The sequence below is a fragment of the Gymnogyps californianus genome, chromosome 4, assembly GCF_018139145.2.
Source record: "Gymnogyps californianus isolate 813 chromosome 4, ASM1813914v2, whole genome shotgun sequence".
In the NCBI taxonomy this organism is placed as follows: Eukaryota; Metazoa; Chordata; class Aves; order Accipitriformes; family Cathartidae; genus Gymnogyps; species Gymnogyps californianus.
The window spans coordinates 76822470-76837158 of record NC_059474.1 but is presented as its reverse complement, the minus strand read 5'-3'; the positions used below and the strand labels follow the sequence as shown (position 1 = coordinate 76837158).

Here is a 14689-nt window from a genome sequence, read left to right as displayed (position 1 = left end):
CTTTGGAAAAAACCTCCCTCATTTCTGTCTTACTCCAACTGACTCAAAGACCTATAATGGTTTGTTTAGTATGATGGTGCTAAAGAATAATTAAAAAAACTTGTGCAATGCCCTGTACTCTGTGAAGAATGAGAACCAGGAATAATTAATGAAATAAATTACTACACATGTGGCTAATTAACTGATGCAGATTACAGGGATGATTATCAAGGAAGGCTAATTAACCATAGTAACTACAAGAAGCCTCAAAGTAATTTTTCTCAATGTTTGAAAAATAGAAGCGGACAAACTTACAATTCCAGGTGTCCCTGACTCCTTGAGCTAGTTCAGAGATTTTACCGATCTCATCAGACTGGAAGCCTGTTTTTCCTCTGTAGCATACATGTAAAAAGATCAAAGGTGCTACATTGAGAGGGTTGTTTGGGGGAAGGAGGGAAGTTGCTTTTCTTTTTGTCCCCCAGAAAGCATCTGAGGGGAGGAATTCTGCCAAAAACTGGACTGGACAACTGATTGCCATATGCCTGGTGCTCTGACCCCTCTCCTGCCTTCGTTTTTTTTCCAGTAAATGTTTTCTATTCCTCTTCTCTCATTTTTAAATAATATTTCCAAAGCAGAACATAAACCAAGTGCTCTTTGAGTTCAAGCCAAGCTTTTGGACTCCACAGTGTTTGAGTTAGAAATGAAACTAAATCTATTTGCCATCCATAATCAGTAACTATTGCCCAACAGCTCTCTTAGGCAGAAATGGCCAGCATACGTGGAATCCCATATTCTTCCCATGTTTGAAATTGAAGTCATGTAAGAATAATATATGGTTGGGGCTCCACGTTTTGTTTTATATATTTCAAGCCAGAAGTGACGTAGGGAGTAAAAGAATAAACTGTTCTACCCAGTGTGGCTCCCCCTGAGTCCTTGTAGAGATATTCCATCACGAACTGCTGCAGAAGGCAGTGCTGCTGAGATACAGCCCTTTTATATTTTTAAGCTCCTCTGTTCGGAGCGCCCTGCTGAAGAGCTTCAGGTCCAGCGTGAGATGTCCATAGGCAGAAATGTCCCGAGAGCAGCAGGGGGATGTATTACCTTATGGCCTGGGGTTCTTTGTAGGACCAGGGTTGTCTCCTGACCTTCCTAAATGGTGGTTTTTTCCATCTCTCTTAGAGAGTCTTGAGCCTGAAACTGCATTTCAGTTGCGTAGTGCAAGACCTGATTTCTCCATTTAATGAAGGGCAGTGGGTTTAGTCTTCAGCTGGATTTGCAAATCCAATTTGTGTGTGTTTGTAGGAGTTATATATCCAAATAAGATGAAGGATAATTGTGATGTTGAGTAATGACTTCGTTTTAACGTGCCTTAATATCAGATACTTAATAATTTGCATCACAGCTTCCAAATGGTAAAGCCCAAAGGTGCACCAAAATCTTGAAAGGCATCAGGTTCCCATTTTAGCAACTAAATTAGTGTGATATTTCTATCAATAAGATTTAAATGGCTAAGTATAGGAGCACACATTAAAAATGGCAACAAATAAATGAAATACGCTTAAGAAGAAAACAGAGCAGGAAAATGTTTTACTTGTAGATATGCCAGAGGGCTAGACTATAGAAGAAGAGATAACATAAAAAGGACTATTTACAGAAAATTTCAGTTATGAATGCTTCAGGCTGAAAGCAAACATTTAAGACAACCTATACGTTTGTGTAGGTTTTTTTTTATGTTTAAACCTTCTCAGTAATGTCAGCTGTTTACAAACACAGTACGCAAAAAGAATCGCCTTTGTCTTAGATATTTCTGCTACAGGAAAAATCTCTCCCAGGTGTCCAAAACTGTATAAAATAGCCCCCCTTCAGGATTCCAAATCTGTCATTTCCTACAGCACAGTGGGATTTTATCGGAAACTGGTAAAATCATTAAGTTGTCAGTCCTGAGCTATTGCAGAGTGACAGGATAGAAAGTCTCATAATGCGGCAAGGTAACCATAGAGTAATGCTTAAGTAACAAGCAGGAACATTTGACTAACATTAGAAAATAAATTGTGTGAACTCTGGTCCAAGTAAAATATATTCTCAAATATCTAGCCCTTCAGCTGGGGTTGTAGCTTGGCTTTCACAGCACATAGCAATGTAAGTTAGGGAGATTACGCTGATTGAGCTAAGAACAAAAAACTCATTTCATTTTTTGTTGTTGATATTCTGAAGGAAAATATGTATGTGTGTGATGGCATACAGACCAGCCAGCTGCTTATTCTTTCTATGAATTGTTTCATTTATGCAGGGCTATAATCTGCTTTGGAACTGCAGACTGATGTTTCTTGGGAGAAGCAGTTTGCTCATTATGTATGGAACGAAATGCAAGATAAGCTTTTGTTAAAAATAGCAAATTGAACAATTCAGGCGTACTATAGGGCAAGATTTAGGGTTAAGAGCTATGAATTTATTTGGTCAATACAATGCATCAGCTCACAGTATGTACTTGGAAATAGCATGGACAATCTATGGGGATTTCAACAGGACATTGTTAGTGAACTTAGTTGCAGGCAGGAAAAAAAGCCATTGCAGAGTAATGACGTACTGATAGCTATTGCTGTTTGCCTAGCTCCTGTAGAGTAATCTAAATCAAAATATAAAGCAAGGCATTTTTAAGAGTGACGTTTGATTTAAATTTGCTGTAAAACTGTACCACACATCTAGTTGAAACATAAGAAGCTGATATGTACAATTTGGAGATTATGTTTATTTTTCTGAAAATTTGTTTTAAGGAATAACTAACCTTCAGGGGTTTTTTTTGCAGCACATCTGTTATTAATAAATTGCTGTGGGGAAAATTCTTTGCTAAATAAGGAATAAAATAAAACCTCCTTTTTAAATCAGCAGGAATTATTTCATGATTTTAGTGAAAGCTTTGGTTAGACTTTTAGCGATTACAAATAAAAGTGCCATGATTGGCTTTAGTGTAAATGACGGAGATGGGTAATGAGGCAACCTCGTTGTCTGGGGCTTGATGGCTTGGAGATCATAATAAAGAGGAAGAGTGCTCTAAGTGCTGGTGATGCCTGGTGCTTCTCTGAACACCGGCTTGGTCCCACTGTAGGTATCCACATGTTTCACCATTACCGACATGGGGCAAACATCCCTCATGACATATCAGCCCAAGGGTTACCTTAATCAGGTCCACTTGGTTACTCTTTAAGTATTATTGAGTGGCTGGTTATTATTTTTAACTAGTAATCTCAGTGTTTGTACTCCCAGCTTTTGTAACGTGCTTTTTATCCAGTTCAAGCAATATGTTTAATGTCACGGTCAAGCCCCTGCAGGAATGCCCTTTGTGTTTGGAGGGAGCAGCTCTCTCTGTTCAGATCAAGAGTAGGATACGGTACGAGCCAAAATAACTGCAATTGCAAGGAGTAAAGCAAACAAACATGAAAGAAACCCTACCCAAATCTGAAAACTTTGTGTTTAACTGATTCTCTGTATGAAGCAGTCAATTAGCTCGCTCTCTGTTAGTATCCACATCTTGGTATTCACTATGTTGATGCAGAACGTAGTTGATCAGTGGCTCTGAAGCACCCTGCAAGTGACATAGTAGTATACAAGTACTCCATTCTAGCCAAGTCCTTGATATAATATATTTAATCATAAATATTTAATGTGGTTGGGGACTACAACCTTGTAATATTCAGCATATTTGTATGTGTGGCTTTTGCAGGCAGCATCACTGACGGTGGATTCCTGCTCTGAGGATCAGGAGCCAGGCTACTGCACTGTTAGCAATGTTGCTGTTTCTACTGACTGGTAAATAATTCTTCATTTTGCGGGGGCTTTTTTGGAATAAAATGAAAAGTAAAATGGAAAAGAAACCACCCTCTAAAGCCAGAGAAATTTGGAGTACATGCCCTTAGCCCAGCCTGAGGCAAGGGATAGATACCTCAGCTGCACTCCTTCAGAGGGATGCAAAGGCAAGGCTCCCAAGTGTCATTTTCTCCCATCTTTGCAGAAGCAAATTAAATTGCTACATGTACTGCTACTTGCTAACTCAGGCTACATTTCTGCATGGAGTTTATTCATGACAAGGAGTTTATTCAGAAATCCCCAATTCTCAACTCTGTCTCTGTCCCCAGGCTCTTGTGGCACACAAGAAATGTATGGCCGTGGGTAGTCTGCACTGTGGTGTAAACGGGGATAAGACTTACTGCCTAATGCTATGAGATTTCACATCATAATCTAGAAAGAATTAACAAATCAGAATATCAGAAGCTCATAATTACTGACAACTTGTAAATCTTAGTTAGACAGTAAAACACAAATGTATTTGTTATAATCAACTGGCTCTTAAATATACAGCACTACTCTGTGACAGTTCGAAGTTCTACAATATTTGGTGCTACAAATCTTTAGCAAAGCCTCTTCTATTTCACTTTTACATTTTGAATCGTATCAATCTTGCCAAAACCAGGCTCAGACTCAAAACGCTATTACTCTAGTAGCACCTATATTTCACTCCAGTGTTCAGTTTTGGGCTTTGATTTGGGGTCTTGTATTTATTTATTTATTTAAACTGCACCTCTCATTTCTTATAAAAGTGTAAGAAATAACATCACCTGATTACTGCTTCCTTTAAAAGAAAAAAATATTAAGAGTAATTACTTCTACATTGTTTTCAGTAATTTCCAGATGTCATCTTTTACAGTTTTCGTTTCTTAAACATTGGCCAGTACAGAGAACAAACCTTATTTCTTGTGTTTACCATAACTAACTCAGAAGCCTTTCTCTCACATCTTTAGATCCTCTTTGGAGATAACAATAACTTTAATCCAAATCACTTTGGCTAATTTCTTACGATAATCACAGTCATATTTCCTGTCACATGTGGTTTCCCCACTGGCAAAGGTGTTATATCTTTGTAAAATAATGAATCCATCTTCCAGCTATTTAAATATCATCTACAATTTAAACAATAATTGAGTAAAAAACCTTATTCATTATGATTTCAAGCACGCTGCTCAGTCAAGTGAATAGAAATTTTGATATGCAATAACTGAGTGTGAATTTAGAGTCATACCCATTATAACTGTTAGTTCAAGCGCTACTGATCTCTCTGTCTCCTCTTCTAAATGTAAAATACTAATTTTGGAAGAGGCATTTTGGCCGCAGACCGTAGCTGATGGTTACACTTCCTGTGTTGTCATTGCTATCTTAATGTCTGATACTGATAAATTATTTTGCTGACTCTTTTATAGGACTCTCGATGTACAACCAAATCGAGTTACTGTTGGTGGCATCAGGTCTGTAGAGCCCATCCTTCAAAGGAGAGGACAGGTGGAAAGCCATGATTTTGTGGGCTGTATAATGGAGTTTGCAGTCAACGGACGTCCCCTGGAGCCCAGCCAGGCTTTGGCAGCTCAAGGAATCTTAGATCAGTACGTCTGCTATATATGGTATCAAATGGACCGCGTTTACAATAAAGGAAGCTGTCACGAAAGTCAGATGCTATTCCATTCAGACACCGCCACATATTTCTTGTAAAAAAAATGGCTGTAGAATTTATTGTAAAGTGTGAAAAATGTGGGAAGAAAGTGAATTCGGATGAAAGGTTCACAAAAGATTACAGAGGCTTCAGAAAAGCAACAACATCATTACATTTCTATTGCCAATTATTATTAATGTTGCTTTGCAGGCTGAAATAGAGTAGCCCTGTTATTGGGTTTCTTTGTAAATTCCACCTGGGTTTGACTGTACTCATACTGTTTGCTAACCCTCTACTCCCCCTTATTTCTTTTTAATCCACAGTGTCTGTTCTATCACTTTGCCTCTCAAGTATCACTGAATTTCCCGCATATCCTCCGAGTGGTCTTTCAGAAATGATGAACTATCTGATTCTATTGTTTTTTCCATCTCAGTATTTGAAGTCACAGTTGTAGCAATAATGTCAGTCTTTCATCCAAATTTGCTAGCGCACCCTTCCTCTTTCAACCCCCAAGTTTGCGCTGTTCGTTGTGATATGAAGTCTCTGGACGTCTGCAGCGTAAGAAGCACCTAAAAGAGTTTCTTCTTCTCTTGCGTAACAGATAATAGGAGTTTCACTGTCTCTGAATTCCTTTCTCTTTCGTGAGACTGTTATAACTTGACGCTGAAATTTGGGACCTGTTTAGAAACATGAGCTGTCTATGGAGAAGAGCTTCTCCATTTTTGCATCCCTGGGGGGAAGAAAGGCAGTATCGTTCAAACACAGGATGCTTGCCAGCACATTTGCTCCGCTTATTTGTGCGCATATTCTTCAGGATCTACTTTTCTGATTTGTTTCAGGTGTCCCAGACTAGAAGGTGCTTGCACGACCAGCCCCTGCCAACATGGTGGCACCTGTATTGATCACTGGTCGTGGCAGCAGTGTCACTGCAAAGACGGACTGACGGGAAAGCACTGTGAAAAATGTATGGAGAGGGTTTTACTGTCTTTCTCCTTAATGTACACCTAACTATGGTTTAACCAAATGCCATTAAGGGTTTCTTTTCAGGGGCGTGGGATAATGAATTTTATAAAATGAATATGAATTATATAATGAAAACAAGCAGCATGCTTGCCTCTTCAAATAATTTTGAAGGAAAAGTCCACAACGGACTATTGTCCTTTCATGAGCTAAAAATAGCAACAAGTTACATATATTTTGTTTTCTGGTCTGCATATCACATTTCAGGTAACTTGCACTCATTTAAAACTACTGCTTCACAATAATGTATAATCAGTAACTAAAATAAAGCTATCCCGTAGGAGGGATTTGTCTGCTATGGGGAGGTAAGAGGGTAAAGGAAAACCTTTCCCTTCATGTAAACATTGTGTGCATGTGCTTATGGCTTCTCCAAACTGTAGGCCTTTTTATCAAATGACCGTCAGATTATATGCAAGAAAATATAGTAAGTGTAAATGAAAGCAAGCCATTTACACTCTGGGGTTATTAACTCACATGTGGATAGCTCTGTAAATCAATACGGGATTGTCTAGGAGAGCAAAGTGATTTATTTCCATGTAGTTGTAGTATAATGAGTGGGCTTTGTTTTCTTACGTGTCCCATTATTGTTTAGCTGATTTATATGCTTTTATTGCGCTGGTTTACAAAAGAATTTAGCCATAATTTTAACAGCATTTGGTAGTCAATGCTCTGCCTTTTTTTATTCTTTTTTTTATGCCATAACAAATAGAAAGTCATTATCTCTGCCCTGAAGAGCTTAGAGTTCAATATATCATGAAACCCTGCTTGCAGTAATGGAAACAGTAACATCCCTGGGAAGGAATTACAGTTCTGAGAGCCAAATTTTTTTCCCTACTCCCTCACTTGTTCCCTAGCGAGTTTTAATTTACTATTGACTGATAGCAGCAGTAAATTACTAGCACACTCCCACTCTCAAACACACATTCTGGTTGAAGCCAAAGAATAGAGGGGCTGAAATTGCCATTCACTCCTGCTCTCCCCCCTGACCTGCTCTGAATGCGATCTCTGCTCTGAAAGAAAATGGTCGTTATTAGGCAGATGATCGCTATAGCTGTAACGAGCTGCATACTCAGTACTTCGCCGTCCTTGTCCCAGATATTACTGCCGACACTGCCTTATCGCTAGAAGGCAAAGGACGACTTGACTACCACATGAGCCCAAACAAGAAGCGAGAATACATGATGAGACACGGCACTCGAGGCGCCGGCCCGGGACCCCCGAACGCGGACCGCTTGGAAGTGAAGTTCAGGACAAGAAGCGAGAACGGCGTTTTAGTTCACGTCCAGGAAAGCAGCAACTTCACTACCGTGAAGGTAAGATTACAGCTAATGCTGAGTTTGATTTGATTGGACTGCCTCATGCATAGTGATCAAAATCACATTTTTCCATAACTCTTGCTGTTTCCTTTATAAAATATTAGATCTTTAACTGAGGCTAGGCACTGCTCCAGTATCATTCATCTTCTCAACAATTCCCTTGCTATTTGCCACGGTATCAGAAGATCTTGATGGTTTTGTATCTAATCAGTTTTGTCTAGACTCCAAATAGTGACTGTTTTAAGGCAGCAAGAACAGTACTTATTGCCATATTTGTTATCATCATTAAGTTACACTCTGCAGAACAAATCGTTTCGTTATTGGCCTTTTATCTTCTGATTTTTTGGGCCTCGAACTCAGACCCTCCTTAAGCTAGCAAACAATTGCCAAAAAGTTTTCATTAATTCCTACTAGCGTGGCTCATGCTTATCAAACTAGGAAGTGAGGGATAACTTGAATTCATGAGGTTACCCATAGACCAATGTCGATATCAAATTGTTTGGGATACGTAGCTGAATTAATGCTTCAAATGCCACACAGTTTTGTTTCTTTCCCAAAGAGTTTATTGCTGCAGAAGTTACCTTTCTCAAGAGAAAGCGATGGTTCGGTTCCTGGCTATGACTCAGTCCATTTACTCATAACTCTAAATGAGTACAGCAGTGATGTTGGCAAGCCCCTTTATTGGGTTGGTGTAAGCTCCAAGTTTCCTTGACTGCTGTAAGGCTTTCCAAGTTTTTTCCCTGACTTTTAAAGAAACTCATACAGAAATTCACACTTCCTAAGCTTCAGCCCCATGGATATTCTCCACCTGACTGATCAGAGGTACAGAGCTTTCCTGACACACCGGCTGTGTTTAAGAAGCAAGTCTGCATTACTTCCCTGGCATATGCTTTATGCTTTTCATTTGATAGGAAGTTTCTGCCTCTAGTCATATTAGCAGATAAGATCTCATTATTTTGAGTTCTGGAGAGAAAAAACCAAATACTACCTTTTTCTCCCTAGTAGAATTTGCTAGGTCAGCTCTACAAGCATTATGAAAAAAAAGAAAAAGAGAGTTGCCTTTCTTGGCTGAAAGCACTAGTGGTGTGTTTATGCAAACACTCTTATTATTGTTAATATTGGTGAAGTTATACAAGCAAGCAGAGGGTGTCAAGTCCCAGACCCAGCTGTGCAAGGGCAGAGAGCGGAGGTTTGCCTAGTAACAGATGCAGCAGTTTAAGGAAGGAGAGGTAACATCACTGTACCGATTATTGCTGAAAAGTTCCCAGATGATGCTAGTTAATAAAACTGTAGTAATTTAACTGTGGTTACTACGGTATGGCTTCTGCACCGCCACTCATACCCGGAGTAGGTATCATGACGAGCACTTCCCTCAGCGGTAGCCCAAGATGTCAGTGAAGCCAACCCACGTGTAGGTCTTCGTGGCATCTCAGTCTACTCCCAGTGCAGAAGATGAGCTTTAGGGACCTCTGTTTACGACTCTTGTCAGTCTTCAAAACAGACAATTTTATAACTTGATTTTGGGGTCTTTTAATGTGTTTGTTATCCAAAGTGTAAGCATTCAGAGAAAACCTGCCGTGTGTTTTTAATATTAAACTGTGCTAGGGAAAAGCTACCAGTCATGTGGCTACTTCCATGCCTCCACATTTTTCCTCTTGTAGTTAACTGGTTTTGGTGTAGCTGGGATTGGGGTAAAATTAGAGAAATGGTAATAAATCAGACCCACTGAGATTGCAAGCAGCTGATTCACTAAATGATGGATATAAACTCCCCCCAAACAACTCGGGAGGTCTTTATAAGATAAAGGGATCCTTAATCCAGGAAAGGTACAAAACCTAGCAGATTAAATTAAACAATGGTCAAATTCAGATGGAAAATGCTCCCCAAAAAAACCACAAAAAGGAAGAGAGGGTAGGGGATTCCTTATTACTAAAGCTCTTTGTCACAGCTTATTTTCCTACAAATAATACACATTGCAACTAATTCAATTAGAAGTAATGGGATAAATACAGCAGGTTAAAGGTGAAATTGCCTGCCTTGTTTTAGCTGAAAATCTCATCTGAAATCAGATTAAATTAGCATAGATCTGTATAGCTCTGAGATCTATGAATTGTACAGGTAGAGAATGTGGATTACATGTTACCTATATGAGCTAACATATGCGTATGTTAGGGTGGTGAGATACTGGAACAGGTTGCCCAGAGAAGCTGTGGATGCCCCATCATTGGAAGTGTTCAAAGTCAGGGGCTTTGAGCAACCTAATCTCCTGAAAGATGTCCCTGCCCATGCTGGGTCGGGTGGACTAGATATCTTTAAAGGTCCCTTCCAACCCAAACCATTCTGTGATTCTATGCTCACATCAAGTTGCAGGAATGAATGAGAACATAACTCTTTTAAATGATATCTCATCCAGTGGGCTATAAATCTGTAAAGGCTAGTGCTCAGATTTAAGACAAATAAGCAATTTGTTCAGTAAAGGAGACTGAGAATATTAGTAAAGTTGAATCATCCTTGTAGTTAGGAATATGTTTGCTTTAGTGGTTCGTTCTTTTCATTATATTCCACTTGTTATTTGCTCTGCCATTTAAATAAAACCCAGAAATGAGTGTTACTCAATATTGTCAGCGTCAGCATTTGTTTCAAATTTGGAAATATGTTATGCTTCAAGGAACTTTGAAGAACATTCCTTATTTTTTCCTGGTTGAAGAAGTCATGGATCAGTCTTGTCTCTGGAAATTTTATTTTCCAAATGCCACTAGTATATTATTTACGAGTCTGTTAGCATTAGTCACATGCAATTTTAAAGAAACAGAAATAGAGCTAGAGAGTCATAAATTGGTATGGAAAACATCAGTTGCTGACAGGTAAATAATTCTACAATTCTTCTCTAATGTGGAATTAAAAGTTAGGATTCTGTGCTTAGTCTTCCCATAAGCTTAGAGGATATTGTCTGATATAGTATATTTTGTTTCGTTTACATAAAGACCAAAATACAAGGCAGTATTTTCATGGAGCATAAAAGACAAAATAAGGCTAACAAACCAGTTACAGGTTGCAGACATAAATATATGTATATATTCGGCCCAGTTAATTTTTTTATAAATACTTTTGATTGTGGCAAATGGTGTTTAATTTGTTATAATACTCTGTGTGACTGGATTTCCAAAAGTGGGATTTTCTGTGGGCTGTGTGATAGTTTAGATGTATGCCACCTGTGTTTGCCAGTAACAAAAGCGTCCTCTCTCTGAGGGGCAGCTTTATCAAAGAGTCCCTCAAACAATACATTTTCAAATAGTCCAAATTATTGCATTTATAAATGAAGTGTGTGCACATATTAGCCGTTGTGTTTCTTGATCCAAATGGAATACGTGCTGAGGCTGCTGCCAAGACATGAGCGTGGTCTTACAGCCTTATTAAAGCTGATCTGTATGAACAAAGTCCTCGGCTTGCCTCACTAAAGAAATAAATCCAGAGCATTTAACAGTTTCTGGAAACGAGAGCAGCATTCTTGTAGCCGGTGTGTCACCTCACGGTTCTTCCCAGGTGAACGTTATTTTTCCTGCCACAAAGCATGCGAGGCTTAGAGAGCTTTCAACAAACCTGGGACTTCGACCTGTCCTGGGCTATGCGTGTGCACGTTCTGCACCCTCATGTTACAGATCACGGACCGACCGAGCTGCAGCTAGGAACACGGGAGGGAAAATAGTCGTCTTATTTAACGCGGATGAGCAAACGTGCAGAGTATGGAAGGAAACTTGCAACAAGTTGCAGAGCCACCCTATATGAGCTGTACACAAGTCTGTACGCCCTTAGGAGGTCAGCTGACGTACCCGACTTTCACGCAATATTTGAGAAGCTGGCAGGTTTGGATGTTGGCATTTTTTTAAACTCCTATATCTTAAATGCAGAATTTGCACTGATCTCATTTTGGGATCATTTAGGAGGTTTGAAATCCTGCATCTCATGATTCAGTAGAATTGCGAGGCGTCATTCCTAGAGGAAAAGCCAAAAAATTTTTCGTGGAATTTAATAGTACCTTTTTTTCCTAACAGCTCACAAGTTTAAAAGCAGTTTGCTCAAGTAAGCACCATTTGAAAATTCACACAAAATAATACACTTTGCAACTCTTCAGAAAGGTTTCTAAAATACAACTATTTTTCTGCAAAATGCAAATTAGCAGAAAAACCAGATATGAAATGGGAATCTTGCTCAAGTCCTGCCATGCCGTATATATTCCTACTGTGTCATAATGAAAAGTAGATGCAAGTTTTTTGGGCAAGGACAACGTTTGTTTAATCTGCAAAGTGTTTTCCACACTTCCATTGAAGAAGGAGGAAGAATTATTCTTTTATTGGTTAAAATGTTTTGTCATGTGCGTGCCCTATTGCTGGCCTCTCAATAGGTTTTTCTCTTATGAGATTAGCCGGGGAATGAGTGGATGGCAGCTCTAAGTTTTCTACAGATGCAATGATGTATTTAATTGCGGTCAAATTTTTAGTACTAAATAATTAATGCATTTTTGGTACAAAACAATTATCTGGGGAAAAATACACCCGGGCTTCCTATTACAACCGAAGCCATGTGTTATTGTAGATATACTGAGTAGGCATTACATTGGTTATAGGTGTATAGGAGTGGTTATGCATATATAATTTTAAAATTATGTATTTTGTATTCTTCTGATCAGATAAAAGGTGGGAAAGTGCATTACGTATCCGATGCTGGAATTGCTGGGAAAGTGGAAAGAAATATCCCAGAAGTGTACGCTGCGGATGGTCAGTGGCATTCGGTACTCATTGAGAAGAACGGGTCTGCTACTATCCTGTCAGTCGACAAGACTCATAGCCGAGACATTCTCCATGCCACGCAAGACTTCGGTGGGCTAAACGTTCTTACAATTTCTTTGGGAGGAATCCCATCAAGCCAACCTTTCAAGAGCACAGTTGCAGGTAATTTTTATTAATTTTTTTTTAATATAGTGCACATAAGCACATTTGAACAGACAAAGGGTCTCTGTTTGCTTAAAGGTTGCAGAAAGGACTCTAATTCTTTATCAGTAATTAGTATACTTCCATCCTTTGCCAGAAAAACTGCAATTTGAACGAGTAAGGATTGCAGACTTTGTTCCTTCAATACACATTGCAGCCTTGTTTCCAAAAGCAGGCACTCCGTCTGCAGGGCTTTTTGGAGGCAGGGGGTGGGTTTGTTTGCTTGTCTGTAAATCAGTTGTTATAATTTTGTTATGCTAATGGAGAAGAAAGGATCTATTCTTTACCTGGGTCAGAACCTGGAAAATCAAGGCAAACCTTTTACTTGGGTAAAAATGCTAAATGAGAACTTTGTCTCTTAGGGGTTTGGTAAGTACTGCAGGATTTAGCCTGTTATTAATATGCTTAAAATATTTTCTGAAACTCCAACTTCCTCCTGCTTTATCCTGCTGTCAAATGAAGAATAGGATTTATTTCTGAGCAACAGAAACCAAGGACAATAAGGAACCACCCTCTGACCGACATCTAGCTGTTAAGAAGTAAATCAATCTCCCTTAAGAGTTAAAGCAACTCTCTTAGACCCTGGCAAAAGAAGTAGATAACATATATTTGATATCATTCCCCTGGTGATAAGTAAAGATGGTAGTGATTTTTAGCTACAAATTGTAAGATACTCCAGACAATGCAGGCGTAGGTTTCACAGAGTTTTATATTGAAAAATCTTCCTGACTTCAAGAATTGTGACCAGATAAAGTATCTTTGAGTGGAGCAAATTCACACTTCATCTTTCTGTATTGTGAATTTGTATGAAATGTGGTACGAAATCATATGGATGCTGTGCTAACCTTTGTCCTTCTTACATGTACGTTTTATGAGCAGTATATGCATGGAAAAGTCAGAGGCTTTTAGGAAAGCTGAAACAAAGAAAATTGAGGACACTAACTTCTCACCACTGCCTGATGCTGTGGCAGACAAATTAGGAATGTCTGGCTTCCATTAGGAATACACAATCCAAAATCTCTTATTCATACGATCTGATTTTATTTTAATATTGGATTACATTGTGTACAACATACCAAGGATTTCCAAGGGGGAGGTATAAAACTCTGCATGAACTCAGAGTCAAAAATATCTACAGTAGTGTTAAAGGCAGACGAAAACATCAGCGGGTGACGGTTCCAGGGCTGTGAAGCTGGTATATCCAATAACATTTTCAAACCCGGGTAGACCTGACGAGATCCTGATTGCTGTTTATCACATCAGTGCTGCAAGGGACCACCAAGCATGCAGCAAGGTAATCGTCCATTTTGCTTGGGCTCCTACCTGAACCTAAATCCTCAATTTCCTCTTTATTTGGGAATGTAAACACAGGAGAAAATGAAAATATAAGTAATTTTGAAAGAAAACACTTCTCTTTCGGAATGGAAATAATACAGAAATAGCATGCTTGCAAAACTTAGAAGGCTCTTTCATGTCCCTTTACAGCATGACTTGCATCTCCCAGTGAAACATATTTGATGTTGTTACCCACTCGTATTTCATTTCTGACATCAGAAGGTGTTCAATTTTAAAACAACATACTTTGAAGATTATAAATGTGTAATATCACCTCATGCAACTTGAGTATATTTGCTATTTCATGACAGAGTAAATATTCATAACATTTATCTCTGTGCTACCTGTTTTCACAGAGATTTCCACAATTATTCACAAAGTTACCATTCATAGTGGCTGTTCTTCCATTCCAGCAATATGTTTGCAGAAATGAACCTTTCTCTGACATTACTAATGCATGGAAAATTTGCTCCTGTTTATTGCTTCACCCAAGTGTGAAGCTTCAGAACTGAGTAGTGGCACTTTCCTTCTCCTTGTTGACTATTTTTATTGATAATAGCTGATAAATTCGG

General features: G+C 38.9%; 1 protein-coding gene across 1 annotated transcript in view; it reads left to right on the top strand.

Moving 5' to 3' along the window:
• FAT4 (FAT atypical cadherin 4) overlaps positions 1-14689 on the top strand; it is a 151536-nt gene that overhangs the window by 131092 nt on the left and 5755 nt on the right. The window contains 5 exon segments of the mRNA XM_050895269.1: positions 3701-3786; positions 5232-5411; positions 6298-6422; positions 7574-7791; positions 12482-12743. Of these exon segments, the coding sequence (XP_050751226.1) occupies positions 3701-3786; positions 5232-5411; positions 6298-6422; positions 7574-7791; positions 12482-12743 (871 nt within the window).